At 35.0% G+C, this 26464-nt stretch overlaps 3 protein-coding genes across 4 annotated transcripts in view; 1 reads left to right on the top strand and 2 right to left on the bottom strand.

The window, feature by feature from the left end:
- The window catches only part of LOC101891287 (calphotin-like), a 53802-nt gene that overhangs the window by 15438 nt on the left and 11900 nt on the right, over positions 1-26464 (bottom strand). The window lies entirely within an intron of this gene.
- LOC101901797 (uncharacterized) lies at positions 2731-3821 on the top strand. Of its 2 annotated transcripts, none has more exons than XM_005182590.4 (2): positions 2731-3162; positions 3285-3821. In XM_005182590.4, the coding sequence occupies exons 1-2, from the start codon at positions 3151-3153 to the stop codon at positions 3570-3572; spliced, it is 300 nt and encodes a 99-aa protein (XP_005182647.1). In that variant the 5' UTR covers positions 2731-3150; the 3' UTR covers positions 3573-3821. The 2 variants fall into 2 exon arrangements, with proteins under 2 accessions (XP_005182647.1, XP_011292129.1); XM_011293827.3 differs by having other exon boundaries at positions 2732-3162; positions 3282-3817.
- On the bottom strand, positions 16623-17862 carry LOC101887335 (mucin-7). The gene is made up of 2 exons (XM_005182591.3): positions 17741-17862; positions 16623-17675 (listed from the first exon to the last, which is right to left on the bottom strand). Exons 1-2 carry the CDS (start codon positions 17750-17752, stop codon positions 16917-16919), a joined length of 771 nt encoding a protein of 256 aa, XP_005182648.1. The 5' UTR covers positions 17753-17862; the 3' UTR covers positions 16623-16916.

The raw sequence follows: 26464 nt of genomic DNA, 5'->3' as shown, positions 1-26464 counted from the left end.
TTTTGATAAAAATTTGGCGGACGTATTTCTGGGCAGTATATGATATGAAAGATCATTGTTGTGGAATGCATATTACGCTTGTGAGGGACTTCAAACCCCAAATGGGATAAAAAAATACATTCGGAAGCTATAGCTATATCTGAACCGATTTACACCAAATTTGAAGAACTGGTCTATAGGATGAATTCAGTCGTAATTGAAGAAATTCAGTCCATTTGGGCTGATATTAACCATTTAACGCACAATAAACCTGATATCGGATAAAGATATACATATACAATCTGAACTGATCTCGATAAAATTTGGCAAAGGTAATTTCGAGCAGTATCTGATGTACGGTTCCAAATATCATTCTTCTCTAGTGCATATTACGCACGTGAGACTTAAGACGTTGAAGATATATATGGGAGCTATATCCAAATCGGAACTGATCTTGACAATATTTTAGGCGCTTATTTCTGACCTGTATCTGACAACTGGTACCAAATATCATTGTTGTCGAATGCATATAACGAATTTGAGGGACTAAAACTCCAAATCGTTTGAAACATATATAAGGGAGCTATAGCTATATCTGAATCGGTTTTCTCCAAATTTCTAGACTGAATTTTGTCGGATATGCCAAAATTCAGGTAATTTGGACTGATATTGGGCAATTGGTGCTCAAAAAACCTGAAATCGGATAAAGTTATGTATGGGAACTATATCCTAATCTGAACCGATCTTGACAAAATTTTTAGACACTTACTTCTTAGCTGTATTTGATATCTTCTACCAAAGATCATTGTTTTGTGGAGTGCATATTGCGCATGTGCGAAGCTAAAACCCCTACATCGGATGAAATGCATATGGGAGCTATATCTGAACCGATTTTCACCAAATTTCAAGTTATTTGGACTGATATATACGTGGAGCTACATCCTTACCTGAACCGATGTATTTTCGAGGAATACCTGATGTCCGGTACCAAATATCATTCTTCTGGAGTGCATATTACGCATGTGAGGGACTTAAACCCCCAAATGAAACATATATATGGGAGCTATAGCTATATCTGAACTCCTCCAAATATGAAGTACTTGCTTCTATAATGATTTCGGTGGGATGTACCAAATTACAGGTCATTTTGATTTGTATTAGCCATTAAATAAATAAATAAATATAAGGGAGCAATATGTAAATCCGATCCGATTGTCACCAATTGCAATAGGGTTCGTCATTGGGCCGGACAAATATTGTTTGCAAACCCTCAGAGGTAGCAGAAGGAATGGTCCGATCTCTACCATTTTTAACAGAGATCTTGCGTTGATGGAAATATTAAGATTTGCCAAGTCTGAATGGCATCGGATGTTAACTTCGCGTTTTATGAACATCATAGATATTCAAAATTTGAACCCTTTGTGAAGAAGGTACCCGAAAGAGTGGACCGATATATTCCATCTTCACACCAGACAAACGGACTCTTACATCACATGTTATAAGAGTTGTATTTATTCCAAATTTTGACGCCTTGTGGGGGAGGTACTTGACGGAGAGGACCGATATTGTCCATATTCGCACATGACGTAGCACTCATGAAATTATTAGGATTTGCAAAGTTAGAGCAAATTGGATTATCCTTTCTCTTTCGGTGCAGTAAAATATATATTTTTTTTTGGAAAATTTCGACCTTTTGTGGGGAGGTACCAAAAGGAGTGGACCGATATTGCCCATCTCCGAACACGATCTTAGTTTGATAATAATATTACGATGTACCAAGTTTGGATCAAATAGAATACTCCCTTCGATGGTTATCGTGCGCAACAGCCAGACAGACGGAGGACATTGCTAGATCAACTCCAAATGTCCTGAAACGGATTTGGTCCAAAGAGACCTGGGGTCGAAAACTGTTATTTCGATGAGGCAGATTTTGGCCGTATCAAATGCTATACGGCTCCAAATGTCCTGAAACGTATTTGGTCCAAAGAGACCTGGGGTTGAAAACCATTATTTCGATTAGGCACGTTTAGACCATATCAAATGATATATACCCTCTGTAGCAATATGGCTGTGGGTATAATTACATAAGGCTATAATTTATAATTGAAAACATGGACGACCGTACGTAGCTCCCTTCAAGTTGCCGCATATCACCTGCAGTTTCTGAATTTTATTAATAATGTTTGCAAAGGCTTTCAACACGTCGGGGAAAAAATGTTATAAGCCGTGCCTTTTTATTTCTAAAAGGTACACAGAGTTGAGTAAATGTTATTACAACTCTACATACATGGTTGGTTGTTAGTCTGTCTGTCCGTCTGTCTGTCTATATTTCATACGGAGTACAACCTTCACTTTTTTGTTGTGCACAAAAAAAAAACACTGGCATCAAATAAAAAAATTAACAGCAAAAAGCAACATGAACATGAGCGCGAAAAAATCGAGCTGAAACAATTGCCAAGCATTGTGTGATTTTGTTGCCGTCTATTGCATGGCTTCGTCGGACGGATGAAACGGAAGGGAGGAAGGAACTGATGGAATGGAGTTTCTTAAGTTACCTACTACCAAACTCTACTACCTTTGGGTTTGGGTACATATTTCGGTATTCTGACATCAATCGATTGTTGTTGTTATTGCCGTTGTTGTTGCTGTTATTTGTTTGTTTGGTTTACGTAAATAAATAATTGTGTGCCCATACATATGTATGAATATTTGTTGTGAAGCATTAGCTTACCTTCCTGCCAGATTTTCAAACTAAATCACTCAATTCCGAGCAATGTTGGCTTGCAGATCAACTGCAGCTGTTGCTGGTGCTCCACTCTGCTCTGCTCTTGAGTTACTCTTAAGAAGTAACGACCACAAAACAACACCAATAGCCGGCGCGTTAATGCCAAAGCAATTGCCACTCCATCCATCCAACCAGCCATTCACAGCGACAACAAAATAAACCCATAACCAAAGATATAAACATTTAACAAAAAGCAAATAACAATAATAACAACAACACAATTACAAGAAAAACTAAATAATTTTTGTTTTGTTTTTGTGTTTTTTGTTGATCACCAAAACAAAGCGTCAGTGAGTGGAGCTCTTTCAGACCATAAACAACGAAACAGCCAGGCGGCCATTCCAGTCAGTCAGTCATCGATCCGTCCAACCAAGTTGTCCAACATCATGAACAACAAAGTAAGTGTGATTTGTTGTAAAATCTATAATTAATATGGTCTGTGTGTCATAAATTTCCATTTCAATTTTTGGTGGCCGCCAATTTGCCTCACCTGGAATCCCCACCTCTGCACCTAAAGCAGCACCATTTCACAATTCCTTTGGTGGGTTTGCTCTGTTGCTGTGTCCTCTTTACCACACTGGGTCAGCCGGTCACCTCCAAGTCGCTGGTCATTGATGCCGCACCCTCGGTTGTATCCTATCAGGGCTCATCGCAATCCTATGCCCATTTGGTGATCTCGCCGCGGGGTAGGGCTCTCGGCTATGTGGCACCCACAAATCTCAATCACACGGTCCATCACACGGAGAAGGTAAAAGAAAGTTTGGATTTTTTGGATATACGACCGGTTTACAATAACCATAATAATTAGTGGAAGACCTCCCCCTTCCACCTCCACCACCCTCTTCCAAGTGTATAAATGTTAATGGTATTTATGTATGTATGTATGTTTATTTTTTTGTATATTGTAATAATGTCTAATCGTAGTAGTGTTACCAATTTTGTTAAATGAAATTGTGCAAAAGAAAAAGAGAGTGTGTTTTGGCCATAAATTAAAATCTGAAATTGGATGAATCCGATCCAAACAACCAACCAACCAACATCCGCATATCTTTTATGATCTTTGTTGTCTCTGGTTGCATATTTTTGGTTTTGAGTGTCTCGTATTTTTGTAACGTGTGTGATTTCATGTCTTGTCTTGGTGTTATTGCAAAGTATTTTTTTTTTTTTTTTGCTTTTTTTAATTGAATTCAATGTGAATTGAAAACGGGGACCAACCAAACCAGTTTCCATGTTCTAAAAATGCAGACAATCTGGAAATCTTTGACATAGACACTGTTCAAAAGCCACAAATCGAAGAATGTGATTTGCGTACACTCGAGGAAAAAGTGTAGAGAAAAGAAATCAAGCACTGTTCAAAAAATATTCAGAAATTCACAATTGCCTCTGTTAATCATTGAAAAAATATTTTTAAAAAATCCAGTTTTTTGTCCTCGCCAAAAATATTCTTAAAAAGTCACAATTTCCCGTCCTTTGGTTCTAAGTATTAGTCCTTTAAAAAATTCAAAAAAAAAATTAAACAAATTCTTATATATATTTTAATCCATGATAATGACTTTACTTGTTCTTAAAAAAATATTTGTTAAAAGTGCAGATTTTTTGGACATGAAAAAAGTTCTTTAATCGTCACGATATTCAATCTGCTGGTCTCGAAAATTTGTCTTAAAATCCGAAACTTGGTCCTTGAAAAAAAAAATGGTTCTTGGGAAAATATTGTTTAAAAACAATGTTTTTTGTTCTTGAAAACATCCTTGAGAAAATCTACAGGGTGCGATAAAAAAACTGCAAGAAAGTCAAACGCCATAATTTTTAATTTTTTTTATTGAAAAAAAAAAATTCGGAAATTGCATCAAATTTTAGAAAAAGTTTAAAATGGTTTGAATTGGTCAACTTTGGTATGAATTATGGCCTTCAAACGGCCAATGAAACCGTCACACGCTGCCCGAATGTTGTTCTGCGGTATTTTGGCCCATTCTCGGCGACGCGTTTGCTTGAGGTGATCGACACTTTGGTATTTTTTAGTGCCAACCTTGCTTTTCAAAATACTCTAGACACACTAGTCCAACGGATTAGTATCCGGATATTTTGGTGGCCATTGTGCGCTGGAAATGAAGCGAAGAACCTCATTTTGTAACCATTGGTGGGTGGCGCTTGCTGAGTGCGATGGTGCTGAGTCCTGTTGGAATGTCCAAGGTCTGCGGCCGAAATGTTTGCCTGCCCAAGGCTTTATTACACACTCCAGAATATTTTCGCAATAATATTCGGCATTTATTCTGATGCCACGGTCGATTAATACGAGAGGAGAGCGACCATCAGCTGTTATGGCAGCCCACACCTTTACCATGACTGGTGCTTGAATTCTGGTGGCCAACGGAAGGTGCACATTTTCAGCTGACCTCTTTGGCAAGTAAACACGATCATTTTGTTTGTTTACAAACTGCTGGACAACGAATGGTGAAATTGGTTTTCTCATCGGAGAAAACCAAATTCGGCAATTCGGTAAGACGAATGTGGTGAACTGCCGGATTTGGTTCACCAGTTCACCAAATTTGGCCAAGCCAAGCAACTCTTTAGCTCTTTGGAGTCTATTTTCTTTCTGTTGCGGTGTAACTTCTTGCACTTTTTGGAATTTCAATGGCTCATTTTTCATCCTTCAATATTTGCCGAATGGAATATTGCGATATGCCAAATATAAAGAAATTAAATTTTCACGCTTGAATTCCATCACGAAGAACTTTTTTTCTGGAAAATTATATATTATAATCATTTAAAAAATATATCTAAAAACCAGGTTTGCGGCTCAAAATCTCATGGTAATGATACGCAGAGTCCTTAAAAAATATTCTTAAAATACACACGTTTGTCCTCAATTGGTTCTTGATGATTTTTCTAAATTTCGGTTGATCCTTGAAAAAATAAAAATACCCTTGACCCACGCAAGTTTGTGACACAGAAAAAATATTCGTTACAAATTCAAGATTGTGACCCTGAGGATCCTTGAAAAAATGGGCTATAAAAATTCCCGTTTATGTCTCTTTAAATTTCCTTGAAGAAATATTTGTTAAAAATCCTCGTTTGAGCCTCTCGTTTAAGAATCGGTGGGTGCTTAAAAATTCACATTTGTGACTCAGTTGATCCTGGAGATATCTTCAGATAGTCCTTAAAATATAGGCTTCATGGGCCCAGGAAAAATAAATATTTTTAAGAAATCCTCTGATGGTCATTGAAAATATATGTTTTATACACCGTTTCGTGGATCCTTAAAACTATCGTTCCTTGCAAATCCATGTTTAAGAATCTATTGGTGCCTGAGAAAATATTCCTTAAAAATTCACGTTTGTGGCTCAGTTGATCATTGTAAAAATGTGGTTAAGATATATTCTGATAGTCCTTAAAATATACACTTAAAATCGACGTTTATGGCTTCGAGAGTCCTTCAAAAATATATTTATGAAATCCTATGATGATCCTGGAAAATATATTTCTTAAACATCGTTTTGTAGATCTTTAAAAAAAAATCACATTCGTTAATTTTTTTCAAATCCTCATTTGTGGCTCTATTGAGCCTCGATAAAATACTTCTTAAAATCCACGGTTGAGGCTCAGTGGGTTCAAATTTTTTTTTTTTTAAATTCACGTTTGAGGCTTCGTGGGTCCTTGAAAAAGTATATTTAAGAAATTCTCTGATGGGCCTTTCTTAGAAATCGTTTCGTGGATCTTTAAAAAAACATTTTTTTTTTTAAATTCACATTTGTGGGTTCTTTAAAATATATTCTTTTAAAATTCTTGTGGCTCAATCGACACTCGATATAATATTAGTTAAAAATCGACAGTGAAGGATCAGTGCATCCACGAAAAAAAGGAAATTCTTTAAAATCCGCGTTTGCGGCTCTGATGTTACTAAAAACTTATTTTTTAAAAAACCCGTGTTTGAGGTTCTATTTTTATATCCTCAGCCATATGGCCACAGAGGGCATAAATCAATTGATGCGGTTAAAGGGTGAACATCGAAAGAACAGTTTTAGACAAAATTTGTTTCAGGACATTTGGAGTCGATCCAGGGATGTTTGTCCGTCTGACAATAACTCTCGAGTTGAGTATGTAATTTTATCCACATTTAGTACTTTTAAACTAAGGTCGAGTTCCAAGGCGGGCAAGACTCATCCTCCTGGTACCTCCACCAACAAAAGGTTAACATTTTTACAGAACTTAATTTACAACAAGAAAGGATCATCTGATTTTGTTCTAAATTTCCAATCCTCATATTTGCATCAGTGATAGCTTAGGTGCGAAAATTAACAATATCAGTCGACTCTATTATGTACCATACCACAAAGGCCTAATATTTTGAACAATCATAATCATCCTATTGTCTCAAAATTTCGCACAACCCAATATTTTTATCAACACGAGAGCTTGTGTGAAGATTGGACCACTCCTTCTGCAATTACTCAAAAAATGTAAATATTTTGAATAACCATAACTCTCTAAAAGGCGAAAGAAACATCTGATTATTTGTAAGTCCAAATACATATACAAACACAAGAACATAAAGCATGTCAAAATATATTTTAAACATATTTATTTTTTTATTAAAAAAAACATCTTGCAAAAATTGAAAGCATTTGTTTTACTTTTGCTTTCTAAGCCCTTGTACCCCGACACTTACCTCACCCCTACATAAGACCACTCACTCTAAATTTCATAATCCAATCGCTTATAAAGTATATATTACAAAGTAATATAGTTATATCACACATATTACTTATTACACGTCATCAGTTATCTTATATTTGCCCACCCACATGTATGAATTACGATGTGTGAGATTAAAAATTTATTTATGTTATAAACTTAATTGAATACAACGAAAGAGATTAAATTGTCAATGTGATCATATTTCAACATTTATATAATGCGAGTTATATTATTCAATTTACATCATATTGGTATATATAATATAAATATAAATTCGATTTCGATAATCTTAATCTTATGACGTAGAGATGACCTAAGATAATCGAATGACTGAGATAATAGATTTTGCAATACTGACACAATATTATGGATAAGATTTAGGAATTATTTACTTTCAAAATTTTATTTTTGTTGTCAAAGATTCATCAGCAGAAAATTATTAAGTTTATGAGAAATGACAATTTGAAATTTGTGCACCCTCTAATGCCTTACATTTTATCGTATATTTCCAGCCAAAATTGCCATTATCAAATAATTAGTTTTCAAATCAATTTTTACAATTGTAACTATTTAATTCAACCTACAAACATTTTTCGGAGATATCACCCGAAATATTTAGTTATTCTTTGGCCAATAAATGTCCATTATTCCTAGGTTTTTAGTTGAGGACGGGGATGAAAACTGAGAACAGGAACAAGTATTTTTATCCTTTTATCGGATAATTTATGTATATAATAGTGTAGTGAAATAACTGACTGACTGACCTACAATTAACGCCCAAATGAAACGGCTGAAGCTAGAATCTTGAAATTTTGCACGAAGGCTAGGCTTGGTGCGTAGGTGTGTGATAAGGCTGGGTTTTTGAAAGTCCATACTAAAAGGATAAGAAAAGTACTAAAATTTGAATAATTTTTATTGGGCAAAGGAAATGAGCAAGAATTTGGTATGAGAGTCACTGATAGAGAGATGCATGATAGATGCAGCAAATTGTTTTTGGAATTTCGAACTCTAAGGTTACGAAATGGTACCAAACTTCTAAAATGGTATGGCTAGGTATTATGTGAAATAATCAGGGCTGTCACAGAAACCAATTTTGTCACTACTGGTTTTAAAAACGAAAAGAAAAAATGATTTGGTGTCATGAAAATCTATGTTATCGGTTTTATATTCGAATTAGAATTTTATCGGTTTTGGTTGTCATAGAAGCCAATGTTATTGGTTTTGTTATTCGAAATAAACCAAGTTGCTTAGAGCTGACACTTTTCATTTGCTTTGGATTTTTAAACAATTTTTAAAGGATATTCAAAGGACTAAAAATGTGGATTTGTTAAACAATTTTTAAAGGATATCCAAAAATGTGGATTTTTTAAACAATTTTTAAAGGATATTCAAATGACTACAAACGTGGATTTTTTAAAGAATTTTTAAAGGACAATAAACGTGGATTTTTTTAAAGAATTTTTAAAGGACTATAAACGTGGATTTTTTTAAAGAATTTTTAAAGGACTATAAACGTGGATTTTTTTAAAGAATTTTTAAAGGACTATAAACGTGGATTTTTTTTAAAGAATTTTAAAATGACTATAAACGTGGATTTTTTAAAGATTTTTTAAATGACTATAAACGTGGATTTTTTAAAGATTTTTTAAATGACTATAAACGTGGATTTTTTTAAGATTTTTTAAATGACTATAAACGTGGATTTTTTAAGATTTTTTAAATGACTATAAACGTGGATTTTTTAAGATTTTTTAAATGACTATAAACGTGGATTTTTTTAAAGAATTTTAAAGGACTATAAACGTGGATTTTTTTAAAGAATTTTAAAGGACTATAAACGTGGATTTTTTTAAAGAATTTTAAAAGGATATTTAAAGGACCATAAACATGGATTTTTAAAATTTTTTAAATGACTATAAACGTGGATTTTTTTAAGATTTTTTAAATGACTATAAACGTGGATTTTTTAAGATTTTTTAAATGACTATAAACGTGGATTTTTTAAGATTTTTTAAATGACTATAAACGTGGATTTTTTTAAAGAATTTTTAAATGACTATAAACGTGGATTTTTTTAAGATTTTTTAAATGACTATAAACGTGGATTTTTTTAAGATTTTTTAAATGACTATAAACGTGGATTTTTTAAGGATTTTTTAAAGAATTTTTAAAGGACCATAAACCATAAATCTGCAAAGCAGCTTTATGAGTAAATTCACAATAAAAAAATTTACTTACGCTATCTCCGGCAACTCCAGTGGGTTGCTGAAATCTCTAAGAGCTTTTCTCGTCACCTTTTCTGAGCGTTCTTCGTCCAACAACACAAAAACTACCACTGCTGATGCCATCTTACTTTATTTATAGCGACTTATTCCTTTTTTTATTTACTTTACTTTTACTGATATTTCAATGACAAATAACACATGTAAGCAACAACAGCTGTTTCGAACATTGGTTTTATTTACATTCGAAATTGACAAAACCAACTTGGTTTCATGACACCAAATGAAACCAACATTGGTTTACAAAAACGACAATAAGCAAAACCGACATGGTTTCTGTGACAGCCCTGAATGACTTGAAATTTGGTATGAGAATCTAGGTTGGAAAGTAAGTTTGATATATAAAGCTGGGTTTGGAAATGTGTATTAAGTGTTCGAACTGTACTAAATGGTACTAAATTTGAAAAAAATTAGTTTAGGACGAATTCCAATCTAATTTGTTATTGAGGTTTCTATTGGCATCTAGAAATTAGGTATGGACTTGGTTTTGAAAATTTGTACTATAATTGTACGAAAGGTACTGAATGGTACTAAATTTGATCTTTGGTAAAGGGATAGGGCTAGAATCCCGGAATTTGATTTTGAGGTCTCTTTTGGTATATGAAATTGTGATATGGAGGTAGGTTTGGAAATGTGTACTATAATCTTAGGAAAAGTACCGAATGGTACTGGTATATTTTGAATTGGGTGAAGGGATAGGGCTGGAATACCCAAATTTTATATTGAGATCTCTGTTGGTATCTGGAATTACGATATTGAGGTGGTTTTGGGAATATGTACTATAATTGTACGAAAAGTACTAAACGGTACCATATATAGTATTGGGTGAAGGTATACTGCTGGAATACCCAAATTTGATATTGAGGTACTATTGAAATATGAAGATGGTTTTAAAAAAATGTATGCTATAATTGTACGAAAAGTACCGAATGGTAATATATTTCATAATGGGTGAAGGGATATAGATAAAATTCTAAAATTTGATTTTCAGATTACTGTTGGTATTTTCAATTGAGATATGGAGCTGGTTATGGATATATTTACCATATTTGTACAAAAAGTACTAAATATTACTACATTTGGTATTGGGAGAATGACTAGAGCTGATATCCTAAAATTTTATATATATGTCACGCCTGATGTCTGTTATTGAGGTGTTTTTGAAAATATGTACTATTATTTTTCGAAAAGTACGTGGTACTAAATTGGGTATTGGGCGAAGGTTTTTTTATATTTTTGATATTTATATAACTGCTGGTATCTGTAATTGAGATATGGAGGTGTTTTTGAAAATGTGTACTAAAATAGTGGGAAAAATACTAAATTGTACTATACTTGGTGTTGGGTGAAGGCATAGAACTGGTATCCTCAAATTTGATATTGAGGTCTTTGTTGGTATCTTGAATTGAGATAGGGAGGTAGTTTTTGGAAATGTGTACTATAATTGTTTGAAAAGTACTAAGTGGTACTAAATTGGGTGAAGATAATCACGAAATTTGATATGGACGTCACTGATGGTGTCTGTGGTTGAGATAAGAAGCTGGTTTGGGATATGTGTATTATAATAGTACTAAATTTAGTAATGGGGGAAATTTAAGAGGTGAAGGCGTGAAATTTGATATTAAGGTCACTGTTAGCATCTGAGGTTGATATATGGAGATTGTTTTGAAAATTCGTGCTATAATTTTTAGAAAATTACTTAATGCATAGAGCTGGAACCCAAAAATTTCATATTGAAGTCTCTATTGGTATCTGCTGTTGGGATCTGGTGGTGGTTTTACAATTGTATACTATAATTGTTCGAAAAGTACTAAATGGTACTAATGTTGCATCACCGTTGGTCTCTAGGATGAAGAGATGTAGATTGTTTTGGATATGCGTACTAAATATTACTAAATTTGGTTCTGGGTCTAGGGATAGAGCTGAAGTTCTGAAATTTCATATTGAAGTCACTGTTGGTTTTTATAGTTTACATATGGAGACGTTAACATTGTTTTAGACGGAAAAATTGGATTTGGGGCCATTGAGCAATGGTTTTAGTAATGTCCTCCTAATAATAATATATAAAACCTTCAAAGTCTGAAAATTAAAAATTTTCATCAAACTGAACAGATTGTAGATTTTGTAGTCAGACCGGACTTTTGATATCCTCCGCCATGATAAACACGAATTCAAAAGCCCATATCAAAAATATTTTATAAGCCAGTTAGATACTTATTAGAAACTTCAAATACGAAATTTCGGAAAATTTGTAAAATTAGGGAAATCCATTAGAATACCGAATAAAGATAGAGTTCCGTTAGTACTAATGGGAGTTTTACCTCAATATGGACCTATATTAACTCTTTTTTTTTTGCAAGTTGGTTATGAACCCTAAACATTTACGAATACCATATTCCAGACACAGTTCCCTTCGAAAATATGCCGAAGATCGTCGATATTCTTCAAATGAGTAGGTATCGATATATGGGAGCCATACCGCAATGTGGACTTATGTTAACAAGGTGGTTAGGAATCCGTAACCACCTTCAAATAACAAATTCCAGACAATTCCGTTGAAAATTTTGCATATAATCTTGGAAATGTTTAAAGAGGGCAATACGAAAAAATATGGTCAATATAACCCATCTTCGAACTGGATCTAAGTCCATGACCAAAACGCAAGTGTACTAAATTTCTGAACTTTAGCTCAATTCTTTCGGAAGATAGCATGATTAAGATAGACCGACGGTCGAGTATGACTAAATCGAATCGAATTAGAATTATACGCTTGTCAGGAGTCTAAAATGATTATTCGATGAGCTACAAACGGTATCACAAACCTAATATATCCTCCATAGCATGGTGTAGGACATGTAAAGACCTAACACGAACTGTTGGAACGAATTAAAAATTTTTAGATAGACTTTTAGTTGAAGAAGGTGTGGGCACTTGCTATTGAGAATTAAAGCCCTTACACCCAGTAGAATACAACCTCCTAGGCTTTCAAATGTCATTCCATTACATAATCAGTAACAAATATTGGATCGCAAAAAAACTCACCATTTTGAAATCTGATAAACAATAACAACAGAAAAAAAGAAACTGCTGCAAATTATTGTGACAGCTGAACATAGAAATCACTGAAACGAAAAGTTGAACTTGGTAACAAAATCAAACAATCGAAAGAACAAAATGGAAGGAAGTAGAAGCACAGCAGCGGGAGCGGGAGCAGTAGCAGAAGAAGATGGGTAAATGAAATCCGATTAAATTTCTATTGGTTTCACATGAATGACATGCTCTCGTCGAACTGAGTTTCGATACATTGGAAATTGGGTGGACAAATGGAAAGATGGGTTGGGATGGATGCATGAATGGCGGAAAGGAATATGTATTTGGTAATAGCGAGTGTATTGACGTCGCAATGATTTGCAATTACATAAGAAGTGGTCTATGGAAACGTTTAAAAGGTCAATATTATGTAACAATGTAGGGACAAATAATAAGCACTTGAAAGATAATGAACAATGCCGCCACAAACATAACGGGGGAGATTAGGGGAAATGGTAAAACTTTTTATGGCTGGAATGCATCATCAATACATTTCCAATACAGCCTAAGCTATGTCCCTAGGATTTTTTGTTGAAAACAAGTCAGGATACATTCGAGGTTGTAAATGCTTTTTTTTAGTCTTAGACCCCGAGTCTTCAAAATCTTTCATTTTGAAGTTTACCGAGGAGGATAATAGTAAAACCATTGCACATTGAACCCATATCAAATTTTTCTGTTTAAAAGTACTTCAACGTACGTTAACACTAGGGACAAAAGTTGACCTCGCTATCAAATTTCAAAATTTCTAGTTCTAACCCTTTACCCAACACACAATTTAGTAATATCTCCAACCTAGACACCAACAGTGTTCCAAAGTTAGTAACATTCACTAACAATTATGGTACGCATTTGCAAGACCAACTCCAGATCTCAAGGTAAGATACCAAGAAATACATCAATATCAAATTTCTGGATTCTAGCTCTATCCCTTAACCCAATAACCAATTTAGTACCATTTAATACTTTTCAAAAAAGTATAGTACACATTTCCAAAACCACCTTCATATCTTAACCACAGGCACCAACAGTGATATCTATACCAAATTTCGGGACTCTGGATTCATTCATTCACCCAACATCCAATTTAGTACCATTTTGTACAATTATAGTAAGCATTTCCAAAACCAGCTCCTTCTCTCAACCGCAGACACCAACAGTGACGTCCATATCAAATTTTAGAATTCCAGCTCTATTTCTTCACCCAATACCAAAATTGGTACTATTTAGTACTTTTCCTACAATTATAGTACACATTTCTAAAACCATAACCGGATCTCAACATTAGATACCAACAGACACCTAAATATAAAATTTGGGGATTACAGCTCTATTCCTTGACCCGATGCCAAATTCAGTACCAATTAGTACTTTTCGTACAATTATAGTACACATTTCCAAAATCAACTCCATTTCTTAATCACAAATACCTACAGAGACCTCAATATCAAGTTTTCAAAAATTGGCAGCTCTATCCATTCACCCCATACACAATTTAGTACCACGTAGTACTTTTCGTACAAATATAGGCTGATTTTCCAAACCACCGCCAAATCTCAAACACAGATAACATCAGTAATTCAAATATCAAATTTCAGAATTTTATCTTTATCCCTTCACCCAATATCAAATTTAATATCATTCAGTACTTTTCGTATAAATATGATGCATATTTCCGAATCCACCTCCATATGTCCAGGCTACACATGCACAACGGCCCTTAGACAAATTTCAGAATTCAAGCTATGTAGGTTAACCATAATTCCAATTTGAGCCAAATTAAATATCATTTAGTACACATAGGTACAAATTTCCATAAGAACCTGCATCTACAATGCAATATAAATTGCAGCCCTATTGGTTCACTTAAATCCAAATTTTACCAAATTTAGTACCATTTAGTACACATAAGTACGAAATTCCAAAGCTTCTTAAATACCGCAATTTAGACTCCAACAATAATGCCAATTCCAAGTTTCAGGATTACAGCCCTATCGGTTCAGCCGAATCCAAATTTAGTACGCATAAATACGAATTTCCAAAGTTTGCTACATGCAACAATCCTGCACTTCCAAAGAATTTCAGCATCTAGAATTCAACCTCTATCGACTCACTCTAATCCAAATTTAGTTCCATTTAGTGCACATAAGTAAGAATTTCCAAAGCTTCCAAAGTAATCCTAATTCGAAATTTCCGGATTCTACCCTTATCGGTTCGCCCAAATACAAATTTATACATTTTAGTAAATATAGTACAGTTTCCAAAACTATATCCATTTAGTAATCCTACACTCCAACAGAAAGCGTAATTCCAAATTTAAGGATTTCAGCTATATCGATTGACTCCAATCCAAATTATACCAAACTTAGTACATTTTAGTATATAAGTATAAATTTACAAAACTATATCAGGATAGGAGCTCTATTGGTTCATCAGAATCCAAATTGTACCAAATTTAGTACCATTTGGTACACATTAATATGAATTTCCAAAGCTTTCTACACACAACAATCCTACACTTCCAAAGTAATCCCAATTCCAAATTTTAGAATTCCACCCCTATAGTACATATAAGTACAAATTTCCAAAACCATCACTATATCCCAATATTATACTCCGACAGTTATCGAATTTCCAAAATTCAGGATATCAGCTCTATTGATTTACCCAAATCCAAATTGTACCGAATTTAGTACACATGAGCACAAAATTCCATAACTACCTACATCATGCAATCCAATAGAAATTTGCATCCAATTTCAGGTTTCTACCAGTTCTCCTAAAATTTAAATTGTACTAAATTTGTACCATTCTGTACTTTTCGTTTCATATCCCACACTTCGTCTATAATGTTAATCTATAAATTCCAGTATTCTAGTTACATCCGTTAGTCCAAATTCAAATTGTACCAAATTTAGTACCTTTTAGTACTTTTCGTGTACATGAGTACACACATCCAAAGCCAACTCCTTACATCGACCCTACTCCTCAAATTTTAAGTTGTAAGCTCTAATCATTCAGATAACAGGAAATAGTATCTGATGTTGTACATTTTAGTACTTTTCGTACTCTTTGGTATACCCGTCATGCACTCCATCTGTGACCCTCATTCTCAATTAAAAAAAAATAATAATAAAAATCGTCAAATACAAAACGTACCATATTTAGAAGCCTTTTTGTATTTTTCGTACTGTTCTAGCACTAATTTCCAATAACCCAACATTATCTGACACTTTCGGAACAAGAGTGATCCTCAACCAAAATTTCAATTACTTTACTGTTTTATTAATATAACGCATTGTGAGGCTGGTACCAGAAGGAGTGTAGATATATTTATTACATATCCTACATTCGAGAGTCATCGGGCGGAAGGACAGCACTGGATCGACTCCAAATGTCTTGAAACGGATGAGGCACGTTTTTTGGCGTTTATACACTCTGTAGTCAAATGACTCTGCCTATACAACGTTTTCTGCTCAACATAATAGATATAAGTGTGTGGATCATTTTCGGTGCTGTCCCCTTTTTTCACTTCAAGGTTCATAATTTCCAACTGAGTTGCCTGAGAGTTAGCATTTAGAGTTTTCAGTGACTAGAAGACCTCGCAGCTTCTGAAAAAGAGCCATAGAATATTTCACCCCACACCTGCAATACTATTGTAGTCCCCATAGTTAAATCAACAAATATAGATTTCCCATCCAACAATCACCCACACATATGTTCTCCAGAAGCTTCAACAAAAATACCCTTTTGACCCATTTACCTCCCTTTCCCAAATAAATCAACCAATGAAATTCTGCTGATAATACAATCTTTTTTTTATTCATCTAAATACTAAGCCAATTACATACATAGCCGAAAAGTGTATAAAAAAATGAATTTCATTGAGTTTTCTTAACATTTATGTCTATGGCAGCCAAAGAAAATGGGGTTTTCAGTAAAAGTACGAAAATGAAAAACTTAGTCTTAGTGAAGAAGAAAAATAAAACCAAAATTGTGGAATGAAAATGAATTTGTCAAAATTTACGATTTGCTCTCTAAAAATGTTCTAAGCGCTTGAGATGAGAGTGGTTGAAGGTGACCCCGTTTCAGTTTGTGGTCACTTGGGGAGCATAGACCAAGGGAGTGTGATAGGCTCGGACAATTTGAGATGTGAGGGTACGAACAGCGGGTGCCACAATGGGTGTTACCACCCGGGCGTGTTTGTGAACCACAGTTTGACGTTGGTGGGATACAGCGGTGGGAATTTGTTGTACAACCTCGCCCACTCGGGCAATGATGGGCTGTTGAATGGTTATGGTTTCGGGTGCAATGACGGTACGCAAACCAGGCCGCTGGGAGATGGTAATGGGGAGGGGAATTGTCTCGGCAGGCAAGATGCGATGTTGTATGGTGGTCGATGATCGGGCCGAGACCAAGGGAGATGAGGCCGATGCTTGAGCCGTTGTGGAAGAAGATACCAAAACGGAGGGCCGAGACAAACTAACCGATGAGAGACCAGACAAATTGGAACTTGGTCGAGCACGATTTACACCAGCCGGCGAGGCAGCGGCTGGGGCACTTGTTGGTTGTGCTGGTGCTCCGGAGGCAGGAGCGGGTGATGGTGCTGAAACAGCGGCTGATGGTGCGGCAGAGGCTTCCTCTGAGGCCTGTTCTTCATTTTCCACACTGTTGGAGGTGTCTTCGGCGGAAATTGCATTCGACAGTGATACCGAACTGCTGCCACGCAACGAGGATGCTGATAATTTGCCACTGCTCAGAACCGTGTAGGAATCGTCGGGTACCACCAAATGCAAATTCGACAAGGAAGCCTCATTTAAGTTAACCAAAGCCAAGGTGAAAAGTAACTAAAAAATTGGGGAAAAAATGTTTTCAAAAATTTTCCTGAAGCTTTTCTTTCCCTTTGACCTACCAGTCTGAACATTTTGCTTAGAAATCTTTCAAAACTGCTCCCGTATTGTTGTGTTTTTAATCAACAAAAACTAATTATGTATTAACAATAGTCAAACCTAAACTGATAGTCTGACGTGTTTTAGAGTTCGGCTTTTATAGGTCTTTGGACGACGGCTTTGGAAGCAATCAAAAGGGGTTTTACCCATCATCCGCCACTCATGTTGATGTCATTTCCTAAATGCTTCAATGCATCTCAATTATTATTTTGATTGATTGACGACATTAGAAGAAAATTCGTATGGGAGGATAGATGTCGCTATTGATGCATTACAATAAATTCAGATTAAGTTACGGAGTGGCTTTTGTTCTATTTAGCAAATTTAGCAAAAATTATGATTTTAATAACAACACTTGTGTTAATTTATTACAAACTAGCAAGTGGCCGCTATTTCGTCAGCAAAAGGTATACCTTAAAATTTTAGATTCGTTCCAACAGTTCGAGATAGGATTTTTTGTATGCCAAATGCACAATTCATTCTGTTTGACAAAATGTTTCCACCCAGGTTTTAAACATTATTGACGTTTTTAACAAGTACCAAATTTAGTAACATTTACTACGCATATCCAAAACAATCTGCAATCCATCATAGACACCAAGAGTGATCCGCAATTAGTACCATTTAGTACTTTTTCGAACAATTATAGTACACATTTGCAAAACCACCACCTGATCTCAACATGAGATACCAACAGAGACCACAATATCAAACTTCGGGATTCCACCTCTATTCCTTCACTCAATTCCAAAATTAGTGATATTTAGTACTTTTCTGAACAATTATAGTACACATTTCCAAAACCAACACCAGATATCAAAATAGTACTCAATATAAAATTTTCACCCAATACCCAATACAGTACCACGTAGTACTTTTCGAACAATTATAGTACACATTTCCAAAACCACCTCCATATCTTAACCCGGCACAGTGACCTTTAAATCAAATTTCGGAATTTCAGCTCAATCGGTTCACCCAAATCCAAATTGTGCTAATTATAGTGCACATAAGTACGAATCTCCAAAACTTCCTAAGTACCCCAATCCTATACTCCAAATTTCCAAAACTATTTCGAAGCTCAATCATACAATCCCATAGAAATCTCATTCCCCAACTTCAGGATTCCAGCCCTATCGGATCACCCCAATCCGAATTTTACTAAATTTAGTACACATAAGTACGATTTTTCAAATATACACTCCCACAGTAATCCCAATTTCAAATTTCAGGGTTCCACCCCAATCGGTTCGCCCAAATACAAAATGTGTCCAATTAATTACCATGAAGTACACATAACCACACATTTCGAAAACTACCTCCAAACCCAAATTTCAGGATACCAACTCTATCGGTTTACCCATAACTTGTCCATATTTTACCAAATTTAGTACATTTAAGTACGTAAAAGTACACATTTCCAAAACTAACTCTATATCCCAAATTGTACCGAATTTAGTACCATTAAGTATACATTAGTACGAATTCCCAAAACTTCCTAAATACCACAATCCTGCGATAGAAATCTTATTAGTCCATTGGTTCTCTAAAATATAAATTATCCCAAATTTAGTACATTTATGTACGTAAAAATACACATTTCCAAAACTACCTACATAATACAATCTAATTTAGGATTCCAACTCCACCGGTTACCCAAAAATTTAAATTGTACCGAATTTAGTGCTCATAAGTACGAATTTTCAAAACAACCTATTTCCTTAGCCTGCATCGGTATACCCAAATTATTAGCAAACTTCATTATTCCAGCTCCATTGGTTCACCAAAATAGAAATTATACCAAATTTAGTACTTATCGTGCACATAAGGACGAATTTCCAAAACTATCTCTACTCCTCAATCCAACAATGCAATAGTAATTTTTCCAAATCGTCCCAATCGACTTCATCAGTGACCCGCATTCCAAATGTAAGAGATATAGCCCTACTGATTCCTCAAATACAACGGGGCGATTTTTAGTACATTTTAATACTTATGGTACCGTTCTAGTACGAATTTAAAAAAACCCAGCCTTGTCTGACCCGTTAGGACCAAGAGTGACCCTCACCCAAAATTTCAAGATTTAACTTCAGCTTAAGTCATTCAATCAGTCAGTCAATTACTTTACTCTTTATAGCCCACACCACATAGTGTTAAGATTATAGACCCATAATTACTTTGAAGGATCTTCATAGAATTCATTCTAATTCGATTTATGCATGTCAATCCGTCTGTCCATGCAGTTTTGTGAACAAAATGCAGGTCGTTTTTAATTTCCGAGTGAGATAAAATTTTCCAAACAATATTTGTTTGGTCCACGACGAACCCCATTGAAATTGGTGTGAATTGGTTCAAATTTAGATATAGCTCCAATATATATCTTAAACCGATTTCGGGTTAATTGTGCAACAAATAACCAATATCAGTCCAAATGACCTGATATCAGATACGGCCCAGAAATACCTCTGCCATATTGTATCAAGATCGATTCAGATTTGGATATAGCTTCCATATATATCTTCAACTGATTTCAGGTTAATTGTGCACCAAATTGCCAATATCATTTTAAATGACTTGAATTTTGGTACATGTAACCGAATTCAGTCCAGAAGCAAGTACATTAAATTTGGCGAAAATCGGTCCAGATATAGCTATAACACCCATATTTATGTTTCATTCCTACATTCGTAATATGCACCCCACAAGAATGATACTTAGTACCAGATATCAGATACAGCCCAGAAATACCTTTGCCAAATTGTATCAAGATCGGTTCAGATTTGGATTCCGATTTGTGCACCAAAACGCCAATATCAGCCCAAACGACCTAAATTTTGACACATCTGGCCGAATTCAGTCTAGAAGCAAGTACTACAAATTTGGTGAAAGTCGGTTTAGATATAGCTATAACTCCCATATATATGTTTCATCCGATTTGGTCTTTAAGTCCCTCACATTCGTCATATGCATTCGACAACAATGATATTTGGTACCAGATATCTTATAGAGCTCGGAAATACCTTTGACAAATTTTATCGAGATCGCCTAAGATCGGGATATAGCTCCCATATATATGCTTAATTCGATTTCAGGTTTGTTGTTCAAATAATGGCTAATATTAGCCCAAAATCGAGAGAATTTCGGGTCGTACGTTTCTATTTGGTGCATCTCGACGCCGATAAACATTTTTGTCGAAGTGATATCCTACACTCTATAGCAATGTTGTTTGGTATAAAAGATTAAAATGTCTCCGTCAAATTTAGTGAAAATTGATTCAGAATTGGACATGCCTTCCATATATTAGTTCCCTCTGAAACCAAATTATATTTGTTACGGGAGCTCTACTAAATATGCATAGTGATGCAGGGTATCATATAGTCGGCCTAAACCGACTTTTGACTTTTTCTATTGGTACATACGTATTAAGATGTTGAATTTGTATTAGTAGCTGTTTCTAAAATACCTTCTCAAAGGTACTAATGCGTCCCATTCCAAAGGCAGAATTAACTCAGGGCATACCAAAGTGTAAACATGTTAAAAAGCAGTAAGTTCCGCCGGGCCGAACTTTTAATACCCTCCACCATTTGAAACGAATTTGAAAATTTTCAAAAAATAAAATCCTTAAAAAATTCTGTTAAAATTTTAAAAATACAGAATATAGCCGTTATATTGGGGTCTATACGACGTGGACATACATAGACATTGTTTGTCATAAGCCATTACCATATTTCATATTCGAAACTTGAAATAAACGGTGAATAATGTAGCTAAAATCATCAAAATATCGTATATAAGGAGGTGCCGTTAAATTGGAGCTGTGCGAAGACCTGGAGCAGCATAGACAATTTTCTGTCACAGGCTGTAGCATCCATTACGAACTTCAAATACCACATCTCAAACAATTTCGGTGGGTATTGTACCTAAAATCGTCAAAATACCGAATATAGGGAGGTACTGATATATGGGGCCTATACAAAGACCTGGACCCGCACAAACATTTTTCTGTCACAGACTGTAGTTCCCATAAAGAACTTCAAATACCAATTTTGAAACAATTCCGGTGAATAATGTCGCTAAAATCATCAAAATACCGAATATAGGGAGGTACTGATATATGGGGCCTATACGAAGACGTGGACCTGCACAGACAATTTTCTGTCTTAGGGTGTAGTATCCATTTTGAACTTCAAGTACCAAATTTGAAACATATCCCGTGAATAATGTCGTTAAAATCATCAAAATACCGAATATCGGGAGGTACCGTTATATGGGGGCTATACGAAGACATGGACTTGCACTGACAATTTTCTATCATAGGGTGTAGTATCCATTTGCAACTTCTAATACCAAATTTGAAACAATTCCGGTGAATAATGTCGCTAAAATCATCAAAATACCGAATATAGGGAGGTACCGTTATATGGGGGCTATATGAAAACATGGACCTACATGGCCTATTTACGAACTTAACCTTCGTACTGGAAAAATAAACATGTATGCAAAATTTTAGCCATCTATCTCAATTTATTCGAAAGATAGCGTGATTACAACAGACGGACATCGCTAAATCGACTTAGAATTTTACGCTGATCAAGAATATATATACTTTGTTGGGACTGACATGAGTATTTCGAGGAGTTACAAACGGAATGACAAAGTTAATATACCCTCCATAGTATGGTGGAGGGTATGAAAAAATTCTGATTTCGACGACCCAAAATGTACACCCTGTTTACAAAACTTGTCATTTGAAACTGTATCAATAATAAAATATGTATATTTTTCATCCATCCACCATCCCCCCAAATTATTGTGACGTCAGAAAATTGTCTTCGACTGCCATAAACGCCATAAATAGCTATGTTAATTGAATTAACAAAATCTATAATGCTTTTAAGATGTCATTGTTGTTGTTGTTATTCTTGCCATAATCGCTACGGCATAAGTGTTTTCCTCTCTATATTTTTCCTGCCCAAAGTGAAAATAATTTGAAGCGTAATATCCCGCAAAATAAATGGTGTGACGTCCTCCTCGTTAACTTAGTTTGTGATTTTAATTAGATTTAATTTCTTTGTTAATATCAATTTTAGGCAGGGACTTTATTCAAATCTATTTTTAGATTGTTTATTTGTTTTTGTAATTAGGAAAAACAACGAATATTCACCTTTACCTTTGGCCCCATGCAAATGTGGAAAAAATATGAATATTTAATTTTTTTAGGGAGAGAGAAAACAAAAATTGAATCAAGGGCTATTAACATTTATTGAATTAGGACAATTATCAGGAATTGTTTGGAATATTTTATTTTTGAGGGAAAGAATACAAAATTGAATTAAGTGTAAGTAACATTTATTGCATTAAAGCAATTATTAGGAATTGTTTTGTATGTTTTATGAGAAAATATTGACTGAAATAAACTCGATTAATATTAATGAAAAAAAATTGAGCAAAATTTAAACGGTACTGTAAAGTTAAATAGGAAGGAAAATAAAAACAAATAAAATAATATCAGTCGGTTTTGCCGACATATGGGTTTATGATTATTCAAACTGTTGACCCTTTACGGAGTAGGTTTCGGAGCAGTTGGACAATTATGGTCAAACTTAGACCAAGTTCAGAGTTAGGCAACATTGAACCTAAGAAAGATCAACATTTTCAAAGAAACTAAAGAAACATAGAACAAGTAAAAAGGCTGTAAGTTCGGCCGGGGCGAACTTTGAGTACCCTCCACCATTTGGTACACAATTGACAATTTTCAAAAAAAAAAAAAATAAAATCCGTTAATAATTCTGTTAAAATCTTAAAAATATCGAATGTAGCCGTATATTAGGGTCTGTACGAGGTGCATAGGTAACTTTTGTCACAAGCTATTACAATATTCAAATGCGAAACTTTCAAAAAAAATCTATTTCATCATCAAAATTCAGAATATAGAGGGAAGAACCATGGGAGTTGTAAAACGTGGACCTGCACAGACAAGTTTTTGTCATAGGCTGTAGTATCCATTACGAACTTCAAATTGCGAAATTTGAAACAATCCCGGTAAATAATGTCACTAAAATCATCAGACTACCGAATATCGGGAGGTACAGTTATATGGTGGCTATACGAAGAAGTGGACCTGCATGGCCCATTTTCTGTTTTATGCTGTAGTATCTATTACGGACTTCAAATACCAAATTTGAAACAATCCCGGTAAATAATGTCACTAAAATCATCAGAATACCGAATATCGGGGGGAACCGTTATATGGGGGATATACGAAGAAGTGGACCTACATGGCCCATTTTCTGTTTTATGCTGTAGTATCTATGACGAACTTCAAGTACAAAATTTGAAACAATTCCGGTAAATAATGTCGCTAAAATCATCAAAATACTAAATATCGGGGGGTACTGTTATATGGGGGCTATACGTGGTCGTGGACCTACATTTTTCAATACCAAAAGTCCTGTAGACATAATACACATTTGAGTAAAATTTTATCAACCTATTTAATTTCGTTCGGAAGCTAGAGTGATTTCCACAGACGGACAGACGGATAGTCGGATGGACATAGACATAGAATAAATTAACATAGAATTTTATGCTGATCAAGAATATATATTTTGTGGGGTCTAAAATGTATATTTCGAGGTATTACAACGGAATGACAAACTTAATATACCCTCCTGAAAAAAATGAACGATCATTCGATTACCTTCCCCACAAAGGGTAAAAATTTTGAATCCACTCCTTCTGGTATGCAAATTGCAGATATGAGCATAAGAAATTTTCTTTTTATACCCGGATGAACATCGGATCAAATTTAGATATACCTCCCACATACATCTTCAACCGATTTCAGGTCAATTGTTGACAAATGTTAGTCCAAATGATCTGAATTTTGACATATCCGAGCGAATTCAGTCTAGAAGCAAGTACATCAAATTTTTGGAAAATCGGTTCAGATATAGCTATAGCTACCATATATATGTTACATCCGATTTGGTGTTTTAAGTCCCTCACTTTCGTAATATGCACTATATAAAAATGATATTTAATATCAGATACAACCGAAAAATACTTCCGTGAAATTTTATCGAAAACGGGTCAAAGTCGGATATAGCTATCAAATATATCTTTATCCGATATCTAGTTCATTGTGCACCAAATAGCTAATATCATCCCAAATAAACTGAATCTTGGCAACTCCAACTGAATCCATACTAGAAACAAGTTCTTGAAAATTTTGTTGAAAATCGGTTCAGATATAGGTATAGCCCCCATACGATTTGGGGTTTTAAGTTCCTCACATGCGTAATATGCACTCCACAACAATGATGATACAGCTCAGAAATAAGTGCATAAAATTTTTGTCAAGATCGGTTCAGATTTAAATATAGCTCCCATATATATATCTTTAACCGATTCTTTTGTGCACCAAATGGCTAATATCAGCCCAAATGGACTGAATTTTGGCACTTCAAACGGAATTCAGCCCAGAAGCAAGTACTTCAAGTTTTGGTTAAAATCGGTTCGGATTTAGTACGGATGCTATGCCTTGGTCTTCTGTCCCTTCAAATATCGATGACGCATGAAAGACCAACCAACTCAAAAAAAAAATCACTTTGGCTGATGCTAGAGTGGACGCCTTGACACCCTCACCCAATAAAACCGCAGGTGTAAAGTATTTCTCAACTCCATACATGAAAAATATCTCGGGCACGAAAAATTATTCTGATTCTTCTACCACCACAAAGCGAACAACAAGGACGGGAAACTCGAGAGGTGACAATACTCTGACTTTGGACATGATCAACGACAGTGTTTCGAGGCAGCATTCAGTCAATCCGCCAAGTCATTTTCGCGGTACGCAGGCTACGCCATGGTAGATCTGAACCCTTTACAATCTCCATAAAGCATTTAAGACAATGCTGATGTTTTTGTGGACGCATTGTCACCTACAGTCAATAAAAGCACAGGTACGAAGAATTCCTCCACTGCTTACATGACAAATATATCGGACAGGGAAAATTATTCAGATTCTGCTGCCACAACAAGCAGAACAGCGCGGAGGGAAACCACGGGAGGTGGCAATGATATGACGGAAGTGTTTCGAGACCGCAGCAGGCAATCCGCCAAATTATTGTCGACTAGGGACGAATTAAACAAATTCCATATAGAACAGTGTTGGCTTGTTTGTTCGGGATACCGTAGTATTTTGTTGTTGCAAAATGGTCAGGCTTTATCCCTTTACTTGGGTAAAAAATGTTTTTTGTCATAGAAGTTATTTTTAAAATAACTTCTGGGGAGAATATTCCAGACAAAAAACAAGGGAACTGATGAGGATTGGTGGCTCTTTCCGAATCCTAGGTATTCCCTGTCTTACCCCCTGGTAAACATTACCATCGTTCTCCACTAATAAATAAACGTTGTTTTATAAAAACAACAATAAAGGGATAAAGCCTGACCATTTTGCAATATATATTTATATATTTCATCCGATTTAAATCCATCCCATGCGTAATATGCACTCCGCAAAAATGATATTTGATGCCGGGCATAAGATTCAGCTCGAAAATACCTCTGACAAATTTTATCGAAATCGGTTCTGATTTTTATATACCTTCGATTCGATCTCCACCATATATTTACATATTGCAGCCTAAATTGGAAAGGTTTTTTCATATTCAACCGAATTTAAC

Source organism: Musca domestica, unplaced genomic scaffold (assembly GCF_030504385.1).
Source record: "Musca domestica strain aabys unplaced genomic scaffold, Musca_domestica.polishedcontigs.V.1.1 38, whole genome shotgun sequence".
NCBI lineage: Eukaryota > Metazoa > Arthropoda > Insecta > Diptera > Muscidae > Musca > Musca domestica.
This window is presented reverse-complemented; position numbering and strand designations above follow the sequence as displayed.